Here is a 19670-nt window from a genome sequence, read left to right as displayed (position 1 = left end):
GATAGGGGGTACATAAGACAAGTTTGTGTGATTTATGGTATCTCCTCTGGATGCATGAGACCCTTGGCAAATTTACTTGCATATTAAAAGAGCACAGGATCTTTTATAACATTTTGCTTGGGCCAAAATTGTGGGGTTAGAAAAGGGGAAGATGTGATAACACCTGAGGGGAATAATGGACCAAGAGGGTTTCCCCCCTACACCTTGTTTTAAATGACGGCTATCTTCTGTAAATAATGATAGCCTATCTGGGATATTTCCCATTTGCAGAAGGAGGTTTTATATTTTATTGCAATGAATGCTACTTCAAGACTGAGTCATGCAAGTAAGCAAATCTGTGATCGTAAACAGCATACGGCACATACCATATTTTTTGCTCTCTAAGACTCACTTTTTCCCTCCTAAAAAGTAAGGGGAAATGTGTGTGCATCTTATGGAGCGAATGCAGGCTGCGCAGCTAGCCCAGAAGCCAGAACAGCAAGAGGGATTGCTGCTTTCACTGCGCAGCGATCCCTCTTGTTGTTCTGGCTTCTGAGATTCAGAATATTTTTTTCTTGTTTTCCTCCTCCAAAAACTAGGTGTGTCTTATGGTCTGGGGCGTCTTATAGAGCAAAAAATATGGTAGCTTGTTTGGCTCAAGGCCTTTGTAGTGTAAACTGAGAGAGACACCCTAAATGAGAGTTTTGACTCCTGATAATATGTATTACATGCTGCATTTAATACATTTTACTGCCCCCCATATAGAGGGAATTCTGTGTTACTACCTTCAAGGGCAAGATGCCCGCTAGAAAATTTGGTAGCCCCAAATTAGAAGGGAATGCACCCCAGGCTGCTGGGGGAAGCCTGGCCTCCACTTGAAGTAGTAGTGAAATTGTTTAAAGGTAATCTTATCCCCACCTGAAAATCCTGAGATTTTGCTGTCCTGATGATTAACCCAATCTTTTGCCTAACCTTCCCTTGAAATGCCAAAGTGAATTAAAAAAAAAAAAAGTGGAATGCAAACTCTGGCACAGCAGCACTAATTTCAAGGAAGGTCTCCACTGATTCACAATCCCCCCCCCCCCACCCAAACCTCCTCCTAAGCTGCTCAAGTTGTTTTTCCTTTGGCTGCTTTTTATACAACAGAAATGTGAATTCACTCCACTAACTCAATTCGCACGATTAATACCACATGTGGCTTGGTCCTGATAGCACTGCAGTTTCCCGAGATCCACGAGAAGAGGGTCTCTGCCCCCCAGTACCGGGCTCAATTGCACTGCGACAGCACAACTGATTTCCATAAGTAAACAACAGCACTGGATACCCACATTGCTGCCTTGAGAGTGAGGGTCATGGGTTGAGGGTAGGCAATGGAATCTGCCCAAGGAAGGAGCAATGTTGGTGCATGGTATCCCAAGCGAACTTCATACCTTCTAATTTGGGGGTGGGGGGAGGGCAAGAATTTATTTTCCACACGAAAACACTAAGAAGTGCAGAAAGTTCCTGTGTGGAAGGGTCTACCATTCAAGCTTACGACTGAAATCAACAGGGTTTTCAGTCACTGGTAAAGTGGTTGCCCACATAAGGGTTCCTCATGTGCTATATGATGTATGAATGAACTGACCACATGGGGTGGCCCACTTGCTTATAGAATTTGCATGACCAGTTGCTGAGGTGGGTGCACTGGATGTGCTAACATTGCATGCAAATGGGACAACTCGTGTGGTGCAATGCATTTTAAACATATTATGGCACACTTGAAATGCTTACACAGGAAAGGACTTTGGTCCTGACTGCACTCCTGTCTCTCAGCCCTTATAGCCATTTTAGGTTCATAATTAAAGCAGAGGGGGAAAAGAGACAAAATCATCTGAGGGTGGTGGTAGATCTCCCTAGCTTTTCTCACATACTTCAAGACTAGGAAAAAGATAACAACTCTTGATGAGCTCAGAAGGTCCATCGAGGCTTTTCAGTATAATTTAGCAAGATGCTTGGATTTTCTGGAGGCTGATACTCCCCAAGAAAGCATCCTTCATCCCTTTCCATATAAGCCAAGGTGTTTGTTTCCAAATGTAAGCTCTTGTCTGGTTTTGATTTGCAAGATGTTAAGAAAGGGGTGACTTGAGACAGTTTTGGTGAAGTAGAAGAGGAAAGGCTGAGTGGGTAGGAGCAGGACTGGTTTTTGTTCTTAGATGATGCAGCTGTCTGATCTAAAACATTTTCCACCAAACTGGATTCAGTTTTCCTCTCTTCTGGGAATCAAAGTAACATGTGCCTTTCCTGATTTTAATTTGTTACCCTGTTAAAAAAAATTAAATCTGGAGAGACTAAATAGTTGGCAAGAGTGCTTTCCTTCCTCCTCTCCCTCCACTGCTCTCCTCATTCTGTGGTACTGTTCTTTGGGAAGGGGAAAATCAAGAGCTTTCCCATATTTTTATACGTGTGTGTGTGTGTGTGTGTGTGTGTGTGTGTGTGTGTTTGGGGAAAACATATATATTTCATTGAAGGTTCTTGTTATGTTGATAATACCCAAGGCCAAAACATGTGGTGTTGGGGAATAAAGGCTTAGGAAAGGATGTAGCTCAGTGGGAGAGCATCTTCCTTGCATGCAGAAGTTCCCAGGTTCAATGCCTGGCATCTTTAGGCAGGGCTGGAAGAAACTCCCTATCTGAAATCCTGGGGAGCCACTGCCAGTCATTGTAGACAATACTGAAACAGAATGGACCCAATGGTTTGACTCTGTATAAGGTTCCTATGTTTCTATCATGTTTTTAGGATGAAGTGTAGCGTCAGATCAGAAAAGCAAGAAATTACACTATTGGTAATGACAGCAAGTATTTAAGGGTTGGGTAGCAGACAGCCCTCTTTTGAGCCAAGGCATGCTTCACAATTTGGGGTTTAACCTGTTTGCAAGTGAGTCTTTCCATGAGATACATGGCTTTTCATCTAGCATTCTGCTCCTGAATTATATGCAAAGCTCCCATGGGTGGCATGCAAGTAGTTTGGGCTGATAAGGCTACAGTGACAATCTACCTGGGGCCATCCTGGGGCCTGTTACCTTGTTATGTTATTTCCACAAGTGAGAAAAATGGTTGTATAATGGCTATACTGCCTTTAAGTGAACTCTTGATCCTTCTCTACCTCTTTGGGTCCTGTGGGGGAGATGAGGTTAAGCTTAAGGCACCTGGCAAATAGGTTGTAATAGGCAGTCCTGGGACTCAGCTATACAGCTGCAAATAAAATGTTTTAAATGTGTTGTAAAGTTTAATATACAAATGTGACATTAGACGGAGACAGTGAGCTATGCAAAAGTCAATGTATTTTTTCAAAACGTTTTTTACAAAAGCATTTTCACAGTATTTTTTATTTGTGTGTAGATTCCACCCTAGTTTGGGATAGAGCATTTGCAGAGCCAGTCTCTCCACAAAACAGAAGGGATCCCCAGACTGCCTTCCAGACTCTTTGTGGATGGTTCCATCTGGTTTCTGGAGCCTGATCATTTGAGACAATAGGAAACCCCAGCTTTATTCTTAGAGTCCATTCTTTTTTCTGCTCCATATATAGGAAGCAATTAGTGTAAGAGCATCCAAACTGCTTGTTGATGTTAATATCTACAGAAAAACATAGTTCTGTTTCCACAAATCCTTCTACCCCATCTTCCAGCGAATGAAACTAACTAGCATGATATGTGAGTGCTAGGATGTTCCATTGATTTTATAGATTGAAGAGAGGGTTGCAGGAAGATCACTCTTTGTTTTCCATTATTCTCAATGTCTGAACTTGCAATTTCCTGGTTAAATCGTCTGGTTCCCATTGCTTTTGCCACATGTCAGTTAAATCCTTGTATGTTGCTTGGTATCTAGCACATATATTATCTATGGTGTCTTGCTGGGGTAGGGAGGCTGCTTCTTAATATGTGAGGTGTGAGCATGGATTTGCTTATCAGTTGCCTGCATAGATAACCTTCCCACTGCCTTTTTATCCCTCCCCCTCTGCAAGGATTATTGTACAATAATCTCAATAGTCTTCAAAAGCTCTGGTGCATGATTGCTTAAAGAGCAGGAATGAGATAAGAAGCCTGATTTCTTCCAGCACACATATTATGGCTTTGTGAATTAAAGCAGTACAATTTATCTCTGTTTCATTCCAGGAAAGTATTTAGCATAGTAACTCACAAGCTGCTTCCTAGGGTTCTGCTATTGCTTGAGGCTGCTACATAAGCTCGACAACACCATAATTTGGTGACAATCAGGTGCGTTCACTGAAGCAAAGCAGAACACAAAGCAGGACAGTAATACTGAAAGGCCCTCTAACAAAGTCTGTGGCAACTCTGCTGCCACCCACCCAAGGGATGCTTATTGATGATAGCCCCATATCATCAGTGAAGGTAACAATCACCACGGGGTGACTCCAGGAATGTCATGACGACATCATGGTAACCTCATAGACACACACGGTGCAGAAGTGGGTGGCCACTAACAGCACATAGCACCTCTCATGTTGACCACTGGGTTGTGGGGAAATCCAAAATGCAGGAACCACCAATTGGGAATGTCTGACCTCCCCACTGACTCCATCTTTTTTGTTGGTCGAAGGACAGAAACTCATGTGGTACTGATTAAAGGTAAAGGTAAAGGTACCCCTGCCCGAACGGGCCAGTCTTGACAGACTGTGGGGTTTGTGCGCCCATCTCACATTTATTGGCCGGGGGCCAGCGCTGTCCGGGGACTCTTCCGGGTCACGTGGCCAGCGTGACAAAGCTGCTCTGGCGAGCCAGAGCCGCACACGGAACGCCGTTTACCTTCCCGCTGGTAAGCGGTACCTATTTATCTACTTGCACCCGGAGGTGCTTTCGAACTGCTAGGTGGGCAGGCGCTGGGACCGAACAGCGGGAGCGCACCCCGCCGCGGGGATTCGAACCGCCGACCTTTCGATCGGCAAGCCCTAGGCGCTGAGGCTTTAGCCCACAGCGCCATTATGTGAATGCAATGAACATACACACTTCATTATGTAAATAGTAGCCACAGGGAAAACTGGGTAGCCTCCAGATTGTTGTGGGGGTGGAGAGAAGATTTAGATAAATTTATTGTCATTGTCCGTATATACACAGTATGCACAGCAACGAAAATCAAACACCCACCCAAAGACCGGGTACACATATACATTTGCACGTATCTCCGAGCTCTCATCCTATTTGGACATAATCTATAAAACATACATAGTCCAGAATATAGCATGACCTATTAAAGGCATAACATAACCTAAAACCTATCTCATTCCTTCCTCTCCCTACTTACTAAACCTTGCAACTGGCCCTGAGATCATTATTTAGTGCAATCAGAGCTCTTGGATAGAAACTATTCAGAAGGCGTGTGGTTCGTGTTTTCATTGTCCTATATCTTCTGCCCGAAGGCAATAGTTCAAAGAAGTTGTGAGCAGGGTGGGTGGGATCTCTCAGAATGTTATGTGACTTCTTCAAGATGCGAGACGTGAAGATCTCATCCAGGGTTGGTAGTCGGAGCCCAATAACGTTCTGGGCAATTTTAATTGTTCGCTGTAAAGCTTTTTTATCCGTTTCAGAGCTGCTCCCATACCACGATAATATACTATAGGTTAAGACACTCTCGACGGTACTATGATAATAGGACAGGAGTAGGTGCTGGGATAGATTCAGTCCCCTGAGCATTCTCAGGAAATACAACCTCCCCTGCACCTTCCTCACAACCATATTAATATTTGCAGTCCATGAGAGGTCCTCCGAGATATAAATGCCCAGGTATTTAAAACTACCAACCCTCTCCACTTCCTCGCCATTTATGTGCAATGGTAACAATACACTTTTCTTTCTCCTAAAGTCAATTATGAGTTCTTTGGTTTTTTTGGTTGAAATCTTTGTCTCCCAAAGACACCATTTGCTATCCAAAGACACTATTTGCGTTCCAAGCCTCTATTTGCACCCTGGTTTCAAACTGTGGTTTGGAGACATGGTTTTAACCATAGTTTGCCAGAAGAAGGAACCTAAAATGGCAGGAGGAAGCACATAAGCTTGAGTTTCCAAACCATCCTTGGGAGAATTGTCTTTGTGGTGACTGAATGCACTTAGCCATAGCCAGATAACTGCTTGCTGAACTGAAGGCTCGTTCTGAATATGCCTCCCTAGGATGTGGAAGGTAGACAATATTCAGTAACACCAAATTTATTTCTTAATTGTTTTAGAACCACTGAAAGCTGCCTTACATAGAGACAGACCACTGGTCCACCTAGTTCAGTATTGTCCAGCGGCAGCTTTCCCGGGTTTCAGACAGGGAGGCTGTCCTCCTTAGAGTTGACAGGGATTGAACCTGGGACCCTCTGCATGTGAAGCAGATGTTCTTCCACAGAGCTATTGCTCTTCCCTTTTAGTTGACTTCGTTTTGTTTCTCCTCCAGCAGTAGACTTTCCACATTTTTGAAGCTTTTGTTGTTAAAAATCTGTAAGGCTAAGCGGAAAAAATGGTAGGTTCAAGTTTGCCTTACCCTATACTTTAGTTCAGACATGGGTCTTTGGGTGCCCAGTGGTTTTCCTGCATGGTAATTTTAGAGCAGAAGTAGGCAGTCTTTGTAATAAAGTGGGGGAACTCTGTGTTGTGCCTCTGTTTGTTTGCAGGTGAGCTGCCCACAGTTTCATGCAATTACTGTCTTGCTTTCTAGTTTGTTAGTGCCCAGCTGTGCTGATATAAGATGAGACATGTAAAGGTTGCTAAACTGAGCAGCTGGTTCAGACTTTTAATGACAAATGCCCAGCATGTAACTTTAGTGGTTCTTGGCTTACTTGCTAATAAAATCACAATAATAAAAATAATAAAGAAACACCACTCAGAACTATTTCGGACAACATTCACATTGTCTACAATTTGCACATTCTTGACAATTGCCTAGCAACTTGAAACTAACATGGCCAGATAGTGAGTAGTCAATATTGTGATGCCTTTATATCAATATTTATGCAGCCACAATTGAAATACTTCTAGTCACACATATCTAAAAGAGCAGGAAATTATCTAGAAGAACTTAAGTAGAGCCATTGGACCTGAACTAGAACAAAGGCTCAACTAGTTTAGGCACCCTGAGGGAATAAGAAGGGCCTACTGGATCAGACCAATGGTCCATCTAATCTAGTATTCTGTTCTCACAGCTGCCACCCAGATCCTTGTAGGAAACCGGCAAGCAGGAAGAGAACTATAGCCCTCGTTTCTTGTTTGTGGGTTTGTCATTGGCATCTGGGTGGCCACTGTGAGGACAGGATACTGGACTTGATGGGCCTTTCATCTGATCCATCAGAGCTTTTCTTAATATTCACAAACATGGACAACCCCTATCAGAAAGAGCAATTGTATCAGAAGGATCTAGGTGTATGTGTGGACCCTTAGCAAAAGGTGTTGACCTTAATCTCTCCGTGTGTGATTTCTCTCTATGAGATTGGTTGTGGAAGCTATAATTGCCATTAGCCTCTTTTCTTTTTCTAAGTGTGAATTCTAGCATAGCTTATAAATGTAGTTCCTTTTATTTAAGTCATGTAAGGGGACCTGAATTGAAGCTGTTGATTCACAGACTACACACGCCCAGAAGAGTGTGTGTCTGTGAAATGCCTCCTAAAATTATTGGAATCTCTTGAACAGGTTTTGGTAACTGAAAGATGGCTTTAGTGGAATAACTGATGAAGGTTAAATGCACGTTACACTTGAATTTGCTCTGGCTTGTGGTAGGATCCAAATTTGCACCATGTCAGTGCTGCTCTTGATTTCCCACAGATCCTTTTTCTATGAATGATGAGCAGTAAGCAAGGGAGACGTTTGAACAGGGGTGAAAGTGGGAGCTGCTGATGGTCTCCTCTTAATAAATCATCCCCTGGGAAAATCCAACATTTGCCTTTTGGAGCCCGACCAATGGGGCAGCAAGGGGACAGCAGTTTAGGCATATATTCTCATGTGACAGGTTAGTACATAGAAACTGGAGCAGCTGTTGATTAATGCTGCAGCATCAGTTGAAGGTTTGGGGGATGCAGGGAAAGGTGAGTCTTTAAAATAAAAAACAGAGAGTGGAGCTTGTTTGAAATCAGAGCAGGAAAGAAGCAAAGGGCCACAAGGGGAAAGTCTGCAGCTGAAAAATACAATCATCTGTTTAAAATGCAATGGCAGAAATGTGGAGTAAAGACCTCTTTAAAACACACGCACACAAAAACCAACACATTGCTTTTAAGAAACACATTGCTGTTTTGTGTCAGAAAGCTCTAAAAAAACTAAGGAGGGTTTCAGCTGCATGAATAAAATAGCTTTCATACAGAAGGCAGCTCTCCCTGCATAAAGAGTGCTGCGGGTGGGGCAGGGTTGAGAAAAACGAGGCACAGGACAGCAGAGGGAGTCTGAGGGCTGTTGAGAGTTCCAGGGGAATGCTAGACCTTAAGTTTAAAATTCAGCTTTCCTCCTTCAAAATGGATTTTGCTGCACAGACTGGCTGCAGCCTGATTTTAGTTAAACTGGCTTGAGTATTTAATTTTTGCAATTTGTTGTGTGCCTTCCTTAACATTTGGAAATGGATTGTTTTTAGGGAGGTTTTGTTAAATTCATTAATATATGTGAATGAACATTCTCTACCACGCATCTGGGAAGGCTGTACCTTCTTGGCAAATGTAATAGGATCTGATTGCTCTTCTGGGATGTCAAGTGTGGGGTATACGCCTTCAGGTGCAGTTTTTTCCCATTGAAGTGTTTGCAGGAACATTTGAGTATGTAGCCATTTTCTTCCTCTGCTTACTTCCAGAATATTCTGTTAGAGCTTTTTTGATCAAGGGGTTCCATTGATCCATGCATCTGGGATTAAATCAACAAGCTTTGGAGTTTAGCTGGAGTCAGGATTGATTCTTCAGAATGCTGTGCACACCAGGGATCGTGGTACTGGGGGGAATTGAATCAATTTGCATTTAAGCTACCTAACACACACTTTCCAAAACAATACACAATCTGAAATACAGTCATCCTTTGAAATACATACATCTCTGAATTTTTTTCAGTGTAGCTGTCCTGCCAAGTAATGTGTACAAAAATGTATATACTGGGGTAATGCATGTATAAAAATATTCATGAAGAAACAGAAATGCATTATATTTGGGGGAATTGCTTTGCAGAAATGTATGCGTTAGGAGAAATTTGCACTAAAACCCTGATTATTTTTTTTAAATTGCAAGCTGATTCAGAAATGAATTTAAATTGAATTTAAGATTGGGAAAAATGAGAAATAGAAACAAAGAAACTTAAATTGGCAGGTTTATTCATGCCTAGTACACACTCCACTGAAAGATTAATGACACGAAAGCATTAGAGTTTGCTTTTTCAAGAAGCTCCCCTACTTGATAGAACCTGAGTGACCTCAAAGGCTGACTTTGCATGGCACCACTTATTCAGAAATGTATGTAAACAGTAACCATAGCTTCAAGATCAGATGGATAAACCTTGGATTAATCACAGAGTTCAGTGTGCATGGAAAATAAGATCAAATTGTGTGTGTGTGTGTGTGTTTTAAGAACTGAAACCTGAATCTTCACGCTGGAAGGAACTGTTTTTTAACTTCATCCAGGCCCATTAAAACACACACACACACACACACACACACACACACACACACACACGACTTGGGGAAGTGTTTCTCCACCCTAAGCTATATTCCAGTACAACTCAGGGTAGTCAAATGTCCCAAAACCAAACCAAAGCTATGATGTCAGAAGGAGTCTGCTTCCCTGAACCAGTTTTTGTTTGAAAAACACAACAGGACATGTTTCATCTCAAAACATTTTATCCCCAGACTTTGGTCATGTAGTATTTTGTTACGTTTATTTGTTGGTTATAAGTTGTATTTATAGGTATTGTGAATTAGTTTCATTCACGCCTTTGTATGCTACTTTGAAATCTTTAAAATATTATGTGCTTCTCTTCAAGAGCTCTTGAAAGCCTGTAACTGGAGGTTTTGTATGATGCATGGGGGAGGGTGGAGGAGAATAATTAAGTTCTAACCCCCACTAGTATCTCATTGTTTCAAGTCTGCCCCTAAAACAAGGTAGTTTTTTTGTTTTTTTTACCAGCCAGAGACGGCTTTTCAGATTATTCATGTAGTAATATGTGAACATCCACTACCAACATGCTTGCTGATTTCTTCCTTCCATCCTTTGTAGTTTCACCCACATTCCACTAGAAGGCAGTGGCAAAGGGGTGATCTGCCCCATTCAGGGGACTCTAGCAGTATATGGCCTGTACAGCCTGCCAGAACCCTTTGTACAAGTGCAGCATAGCTGTATCTGTACTGCATAGACTGTGCCTTCTCCTCTTCATCCTGCCACCCAAATATCAGCAGATCTGGAACAGCAAACATATTTCCCATGGAAAATCCCATTCTTTGCTGCAGGGAGCCAAATTTACACGCCAAAATCCCCCAGTCTTAATTACTACATACTGTGACATGGTGGTAGAAAGCCAGTCATGAAGTAGGAACAGAGATGGAACCTAAGTTCTTCAATTTTGGAGACTCAGAGAGGGGGGGAGAGGCCCTTCTGAGCCCTTGACATTAATCTAGGGGAGCCTGCAGGATTGTGGTCATTCAGGGCTACAATTATTATTTGCTTAAAATCAAGACCAGAAAGATTATATTACAGTGGTACCTCGGGTTACATAAGCTTCAGGTTACAAACTCCACTAATCCAGAAATAGTACCTCAGGTTAAGAACTTTGCTTCAGGATGAGAACAGAAATCGTGCTCCGGTGGCAGCAGGAGACCGTATTAGCTAAAGTGGTGCTTCAGGTTAAGAACAGTTTCAGGTTAAGAACAGACCTCCGAAACGATTTAAGTTCTTAACCCGAGGTACCACTGTATACCCTAAGTTTGCAGCACCAATGCCTGGCCCTGCAACCTTGTCAGCCAGCCAGCAAATGGACTTGTTGTACCCCTGGCCAGCTTCACAAGCTTCTCACGGGCACCTGGTTAGCAACTGTAAGAACAGGATGCTGGACTCGATGGGCTGTTGCCCTGATCTAGCCCAGCTCGTCTTACAATCATGTTCTTATGACTGTCAGCTGTGTAGCAAGTCATGCTGGAGTTGCCAATCTGAAGAGCCAACTGCAGAAACACCTTTTCCCCTGAAGTGAGCTGTATGCACCGCGTTGCTGCCAGGCATATTTGAGGCAGAGAGAAGCACAAAGCGCTCATGCACATGGCTTGTGTTTTCAGCACAGCTGCGCTTGGCTTATATTTAGCAAGTGGTTCCTTTACACAGAGGCTGGGAAACCATACATTTTTCAATGAGTGTTTCTGATTAATGCTGGAAAGCAGCTGTGGCTTTGCATATTCCTCTTGTTGGTTTAATTTTAGTGCTAATAAAGGGGAGGGCTTGTTTGAACTATTGCAAGGGAGGCAAGATGCAGCCAGATGAACATCAACAGGCTAATCACTTAGGTCCTTTCCTTTTCACATTACCATCTTCATCCTTAAAAACAAAACAAAATACAGTATGCTGAAGCCAGTCACCTTTTATTTTGAAGGAAAAGCAGCTATGTGGGGCTAAGATCTGAAATGTGCTCTTAGTCTGGATAGAGGACTTGCACCAGTTACCCACTGAAGTCCCCCTCTCTCACCACCAGTTGCTGTTTGCCCTGAAGGTGATGTACAGTAAACTTCAGCCAGTGTGGTGTAATCTGGGAAACCGGGTTCGCGTCCCCGCTCCTCCACATGCAGCTGCTGGGTGACCTTGGGCCAGTCACACTTCTGTGAAGTCTCTCAGCCCCACTCACCTCACAGAGTGTTTGTTGTGGGGGAGGAAGGGAAAGGAGAATGTTAGCCGCTTTGAGACTCCTGAAGGGGAGTGAAAGGTGGGGTAACAAATCCAAACTCTACTCTTCTCTTCTCTTCCATCCTGAGGGCCAAAAAGCAGTCGAGGGGTGCCCCCCCCCCAGTAGGTGAGAACAGTATAAAAAAATTGTGCAGAGTCCCCTTCTGGATCAGGAGTGTTCTAGATTGGTCAAGCCATTTTTGTAAGCAATAGTTGCATATTCCAGTTAGTCAACGCCCAGTAAATAAGATCTGGACCCATTGTTTTGAGTTACCTATACACGGCTTGGAGACAATTGTAATTAAGTGTTATATAAATTTAATGAAGTGGGGGGAAATGGCAGCCCTGACTCTGAATCAGCTTTGGAGCAAGTACTCTTTGAGAAGAGAACCCTAGCAGAGATTTAAAATTACAAAACATGCAGCAAAGTAAAGCATGGAAATATAGGCTGTTGGACCTTTAAAATATCCTCTTTCTAAGTTGCTTCCAAAGTTCTCCACGTTCCTTAGCACAGAAAGAGACAGGCAGTATAACTTAGGTTCCAAAATGGTAAATGTTTTTAAATTGTTTGTGTAGAAACACAAAGATGGATTGCTTAAACCTCATAGTCTAAGCTTGAAGCATCCACCTTAGACCCCCTTACTGGTAGGGTTCACTTGGTGGAAATGAAAAGCACAAAGGCTTCATAACTTTTCCTCCCAAGGTGAAGGGAAGTGACCTACCTAAGCATGGCAGGACAGTTTACTCTGTGGTCTTAACCCCTTCATGCATTGATTAGAGCTAAGCATGTTGGTTATATAAGGCTGATTGCCCCACATTTTCCACTATCCCCTTAAGCTGTCCCTTGAAGAAGCAGCTTGACCTGTGGCCATTAGCAAATGATTATGCTTTTCATGGCATGGAGTTATGTTTTACAGATTGAATGCTTAAGACCAACCTCCTGTTAAAAGCACGGTGAGGCAGGCCTGGTCAGGTTTGTTTGTTTTTTAATTAATTGAGGAATTGTTAGAGAGGGAAGGGCCCAAAGATCTTCCATTCTGATAACTATTCCCTGAAGTGAAATATTTCACACACTATGTTTGGGACGAAATGCAATGAAGGCTGCACTGAAACAGCACTTCACTCCATTTTCAGAATGCTTCCTTACCTGATAATTTTTGTATTTTATGCGATATTTCACACATCATTAAAAACCACTTCTGGTAAACTAATACAACCTAGTGGAAGTTTAGTGCACATTTCTGTGTTAATTGCTTGCAGAAAATATCCATTTGCAGCCCTGCTAGCCTGGATAATTGTGGGAATTTTGTGCTGCAATTACCTGCTGTTTTCCTGGATCTTGCCGTGTAAGGAAATTTGGGGTGGTGTGACCTGAATTTGCATTTCTTTTCAATTTTTAATTTCTTGCTTGAACCGGCCAAAGTAAAATGGGAAGGGTCAGTGGGGAGGGAAATTCAAGATGGAAGGAGTTACAGAAGGCCAGACTGCTTGGAATTGAAGAAAAGTGTCCAGGAAAGGGGGAGTCTGTTATCAGCGTTATTGAATCGTGGAAAATTGGGTGAGGCTTGCCAAACCAGATGCCATAAAGTCTCAAGGAATATTGTCCAGCCGCAAAATGGCTAACCACCCCAAAGACTATAATTTAGCATAGCCGGGATATAGTCACGCAGTGGAATGTTCTTGGATGGCCCATCTTTTAATTTTTGAGTTGTTCCATTTCAATGGAGAGTGGAAGTGGGAAAGGAGCTGCAGTTTAGAAGAACAGTTCTTACGTTTGTCTCCTCCCCTTGCCATACACCTTCATTTGGTTTGCTACAGTGCTTTCCCAACAGAATTTGAAGGCATTTTAGCTATTACGATCAATGCCAAAGCCTGCAAAATTCTGCAAAATGCAAAAATGCCTGCTAATTCGAAACAATTTGTGCTTTCAAAATCTAGAATTCAAAATAATGTTGATTAGCTTTTGTAAGCACTGAGGGGAAGGATGGTTGGTGAAGGAAACAGACAAGATGAGCAGGAGCGCAGAGAATATTAGCTTCAAGGGAGGGCTGGGTGCTCTGGAGACAACAAATGGCTGCCTTCCTGTCAACTACTAGGAGCCATTTTGAGCCCTTCCCTTTGGCTTCTGAGCATTCATGGACATGATGGGGTCATAGATCAATATATTGTAGGACACCATCGGTTTAGTCTTTGGCACTGTAAGTAAATGTCAGGAGTGAGGCAGCAGTAAATCACACTGTACAAGTTGGAGTTAACTCTTTATTAGCAAAAACATTTGCACAGGAGTGTCAGGTTTAATGAGTACAGCAACTCATCTCTGGCAGCTCTTACCCCCATGAAGCAGTTGTTGAGTCTGAAGGTCCCCACCTCTCTACAACTGCCTAAGTCCTCTTCTCTCCAGGGTTCCCCCCAACACAACAAGCAATCGGAGACTGCGTCTGCACATCGCCAACTTTTGCTCCAACCTTTTCATGCCTCTTCTGGTTCTTCAAGACAATGAGGAAGGGGAACTTGTTGCAGCAGGAGAGGAAGACACCCACGACTCTTCACCAGCCTGATTCATCTCTGCCTCTTGGCCTCCGCACATCCTCCTGCTTCAGCTTCTTCCTCTGATTCTGAACTTCTCTCTGTCACAGACTCTCCTAGCTCACTAAGCCCTATTACCTACTCAGCTTCTGACACCTCCTCTTCCCAAACTTCTCCCTCTTCTCCCTGTGACCACTCATCATTGTCCCATCACCACCACTCCCCAGGCTCTGAGCCTTCTTCCCTTGGTGGTTTCCCTGCTAGTTCCTCCCACCATTCCTCTGTGTCCAACCAGTCCATGACAGTTAATGGAGCTACATTTTCAGGGCTGCAGGCCCCTTAAAGAGCTACAGCCAAGTCAGTGGAGAAAGTTTTTCAATTATAATAGAACCCCAACTACACCAGTGTTAGTAGTTTCAGATTGACTTTAGTCTTCTTTAGAACAGGTAAATTGTTTGGTTACACTTCATATTTCAATGTCATAATCCTTATAATGACAATAATACTTACTTAACAAAGGAAGCCACGTGGCACATATAGAGTTATGCAGACACATAGGGCATGAGTCACTTTTTCCAAGCAGACCTGTCAGCAGGAATCGTCATCATCTTTGTCTAGTTTCATTGTGTTTGCTGCTTGTTCTGTCTCTATCCTGATGACACACAACTCTTTTTGAGATGTGATGAAGGTGTATCTAAGACATGGGTAGGCAAAGTAAGGCCCGGAGGCCGGATCTGGCCCAATTGCCCTCTAAATCCAGCCCGTGGATGGTCCCGGAATCAGCGTGTTTTTACATGAATAGAATGTGTCCTTTTATTTAAAATGCATCTCTGGGTTATTTGTGGGGCATAGGAATTCATTCATTCCCCCCCCCCAAAAAAAATATAGTCCGGCCCGCCCACAAGGTCTGAGGGACAGTGGACTGGCCCCCTACTGAAAAAGTTTGCTGACCCCTGATCTAAGACTTAGCAAACTTTTTCAGCAGGGGGCCAGTCCACTGTCCCTCCCCCCATTCCCAACATTACCCCAGAGTGTCTAATGGCTGTTGTATGCTTTATTTGAAAAGTCATATATGAATGACAAGCAAAGATTTAGCAGGCAGAGCTTTTCTTAATAGTCATATGCTATTTTTGTTGGGGGAGGGTGGGAATTAAGTTCCTGCAAATCTCTTATCACATAGTTATTAAAGTATCAGGAGCCCTGCCAGGGGTGGGGGAAGACAATCATGGTAGTAATTCCTCCCCTGCTTCCTAAAGTTGCTATTTCTTAGAAATAGGAGTACAACCAAAGGCGATGATCCCAGGTCCCTTCCAAGCTGCTTCTTACTACATAAAAGGCATACATATAGCACTATCTGAGAGAACTACTAGTTGTGACAATCTGGATGTGCCCCTGGTCTTTGTTTCTGCAGTAAATCAGGCAGAAACTTGAGAGCTTAGCCTCACCATTGGCATTTTTAGCTCTTGATGTTTCTTATGAAAAGGCAAACAAGATCTTTGGGTTATAGTTGGTACATTCCTAACACAGGGATGGTGACTGTGAGGACAGGGTGCTCTGCCAGATGGGCCTTTGGCCTGATCCAGCCAGGCTGTGATGTTTTTATGCAAAGTATCTGAAGTTCAGTCGTTCACACCTGTTTGCTAAATCTAGATCCCTTGGCAAACCTTGTGCCTGCTTAGCACCTGCTTAGCACCTAATGCCTATTTTTCCTTTACTGTAGGAATCTCAAGGACCTCCAGTGGGAGACTCCGAAGATTTGGTGACCCGACAAGTCCAAGTAAGCTGCATTAATATCTCTCTGTTTCTCTCTGACCTTCTACTCTCTGATATAAAAGCTGCACAGATCATGCCTGAGTGGCAGCCTGCATTTCAAATTAGACCCAGCCTGCCATCCCCAGTGAGAAGAGTAAAACCAGGCGCTAAAGAAAAATGCAGCAAAGCTCTTATAATATCTATTCCAAGGAACAGCTTGTAATGGGAACAGTGTGGTTGTCCAGTTGTTTAATGGATATGGAAAGAATAAGCAGGAAATTGCAACCTTCATCATCCCCATAAGCTCTCGTGATGAGGGATGTGTTGGGGACCTGAACTGCAGCAGAAACACTTAATGGGTCCTAGATAACTCCAGCTTACAATTATGTTTATTGCATGTGGGTGTTTATATTTGATAAGTGATTTTGATGTAGAGTTACACTCCTAATTGCAACTCAGTAATTCTCACTCTGATAGAAAGCAGGTGGGTGGAATTTTTCTCTATCAAACAGGTGTTTCCTGGGCTCATTAGCACATCGTCTATCATCACCATTTGGAGCTTCTCAGGCTTTGAAAGATGCTTCTTCTGTGGAATTGCTTTTCCACCAGTGGCTGGCTGGCTTAGCCTATGCACACACTGTACATTTAAAGCACATTCCCGCCCCCGCCCCAGCCCAAATCCTGGAGACTGCAGTTTGTTAAGGCTGCTGATCATTGTAACTCTGTGAGGAGCAAACTATAGTTCCCAGGATTCTTTGGAGGGTTTAAAAGTATGGTGTGGTATGGTGTGGCTGTGGCCTTAGAAGGCTTTAGCACTCTGAGTATAGAGACTAGGGCCAGCCCAACACCTTTTGCTGCCTGAGGAGGGAAGACAAGATACACACACACACCAGCTAAAGCTGCCTTCGACACTGGCAATGGGGCAGTGCACTTGAGGACATCGAAGTAGAGTAAAGAACACAAGACAGGTTGCATAATACACACACACACACCTCTGCCTCTCAGCACCTTGTGGCTGTGCTGCTTCTCCCCAACGTCTGCTGTCTGACACTGCCATTTCAATCTGCCAGGCAGTGTCTTTTGATGACATTGATCTCTTCAATGGCATGCTGCCTTGAGTTCTTTGGAGCAAAAATGAAATTTGAACACAGTGAAAATGTAATTGTCTGAAAGCAGTTTCATTTTATCATTTTATTTTGCATTTTTATATACTGCTGAACACCACATCAGTCTCTAAGTGGTTTACAAAAACAATGCATATGATAAGTATTATTTATTGGTTTGATTCTTTATTTACATTTATATACTGCCCCCTACCTGGAGGTCTCAGGGTGGTTCACAGAACAAAATCAAAATATAAAACCACAATACATATCATCAAAAAAAACCCACTAACACACCCCTCGAAATAACCACATTTTAAAAGGGCATAGGATGTCAATCAAATCAACCAAAGGTTAAAAGGGAATGTTTTTGCCGGGTGCCTAAAGGTGTATAATGAAGTATGTGTATACCATAAGTATGTGGATAGATAACAAATGATGAACCTGGAAAAAAAATGCAAAACAAAAAATCAAAACAAAAACAAAAAGATGCCGTCCCAAAGCAAAAGAAAATGGCAGCACATTTTGAAAACCTCTTAAGAGTTAAGGCTCCCTTCCCTCTTCACCCTCTCTCTTGCCAAAGAACATCTTGACAAATTTTCCCCACCGTGCGCACCCCCCGCATCAAGCCTTCTCTATAGAGAAATAACACCGCCAGCTGTCTTAAAGGAGCAGAAAAATGGAATACACAAACATGGGCTTAAGTATCAATCTTCATAACAGAAAATGTGCACAGCATCCTGAACTGGAAGACACAAGGCAGAACCCTATCCATCAAACACACTGATCCATTGGCTGATTGGCTGATTTGTTGTTGTTGTTTTCAATCTCCTTTCAATTGCAATTCTTATTTGTGTACTTTTATTATTATTATTGCTTGATGCATTGTGAGTAATGCCCATGTCTTTGGAAAAGAGGCAGCCTGGCACAGACAGGGCATTGCATCATTGAATAACATGCCCCATGGATACCCACTGACTACGTCATTTGGATGGATTCAAGCTGCAGGTGGTTCTCTTATTTTTTGAAAAGCAACACTGACTTCTTTGACAGAATGTTGCCGCACGTGGGGTTCATCATAGTCTTTGCATGAGAAGCAGATTGTAATGTAACAGCCATTCCAGACATAATGTTGTTTTAGGGACAGTGGATAAATCTAGAATGGTTGAAGTTTGCAGTCCCTTTTTTAGTCTAGATAGACTGAGCTTCCTCTTGCTCCTCACACATTCAGTGGAAATTCCAAAAGGGGATAGTTCATTGGTAGAATAGCGTACCATTCGAGATGATCTTCAGCTAGATGTTGACCTAGTGATTAACTAGTTTGTTTCTCCCTGTACTAGATAAATTCAGCATTTATTGATTCCTTCCAGATATTTGTTGACTACAGCTCCCTTCATGCCTCACCATTGACCATGCTGGCTGGAGCTGATGGGAGCTGTAGCATGACATAAACTGGTGAGGCACCATGTTTGGTGATCCCTGATGTTGATGTTAGTGACAAAAGTGGGAGTCAACTAATGAGTCCCATCAGCAGAAGTGCCCTGCAAGGGTTTTTGATTGCTCAGTGGGTCTCCCCTCCCTTTCCTCCCTCCATGGCCTCAGAAATTGATTCTGGGTGGGCCGGGAGAGGTCCCAGTAACAGTGCATGGGGCAGGGAGGATCACTCCATCTGGCAAGCTGAAATGCTTGCCCTGATGGAATGATTGCTTTAACACGATGTTGAATCCTCCCTATTTATTTTTCATGGCTGAAGAAAGCAAAATATTAAAGCCTGCCTTGCTTATGAACTATGAGTGATATCTTTTCTTTATTGAGTTCTTAGATATCACATACGTATTTCACTACCTCAAAAAATGTACCTGTATTGATGTTTTGTTAAAATACAAACTGGTTACATTTAAATATATAATTTCAAAGGCAGGTTATTATCAATCAAAGACTCCTTAATTTTTCAATAGCCTTACTTCTTACACATGGATCTCCACAAATTATAATGATCACTTTGAAGACGTGTTGTACAAAGAATAACTTGTCTTTCCTTCCAACTGGCTGGATCAGAAACTTAGTTTAATTCCTTCCAGTTTATTAGGCCAAGAATCGATGTTTGGCCCGCCCACTCAATGCCTCCCCCGTTTCCCTGCATGCTGGCTTTGGGGCTTCCATTCTTGTTTGTTTAAGCCACAGTTTCCTGTTACACCTCTGAAAATTTTAAGTTTTTCTGCATAAGCATATTTATATTGTCTAGCACCTTTTCCCCAAACCTAGTGAGTATATGGCTCTGTAGGAACATATGATCCTGGGAACCAACTTGGTCAGGTCGGTGGGGCAACCTACCTGTCAATCAAAGAATGTAATTATTTTGTTGTTGCATTTGCATATTATTACATAATGTGTATATGTGCATGTTGTAAGTAAAAATTGCAATTGTTAGTCTCTCCAGAGAGACTCTTACCTTAAATA

General features: G+C 42.8%; 1 protein-coding gene across 1 annotated transcript in view; it reads left to right on the top strand.

Moving 5' to 3' along the window:
• The window catches only part of SEPTIN9 (septin 9), a 216908-nt gene that overhangs the window by 21307 nt on the left and 175931 nt on the right, over positions 1-19670 (top strand). Inside the window, exon 2 of the mRNA XM_082203939.1 lies at positions 16076-16132. Within this exon, the coding sequence (XP_082060065.1) occupies positions 16076-16132 (57 nt within the window). The remainder of the gene's footprint in view (positions 1-16075; positions 16133-19670) is intronic.

The sequence above is a fragment of the Podarcis vaucheri genome (genome assembly GCF_965113315.1).
Source record: "Podarcis vaucheri genome assembly, chromosome: 2".
In the NCBI taxonomy this organism is placed as follows: Eukaryota; Metazoa; Chordata; class Lepidosauria; order Squamata; family Lacertidae; genus Podarcis; species Podarcis vaucheri.
Note: the sequence above shows the minus strand (reverse complement) of the source record. Positions and strands in the feature narration are given on the sequence as shown.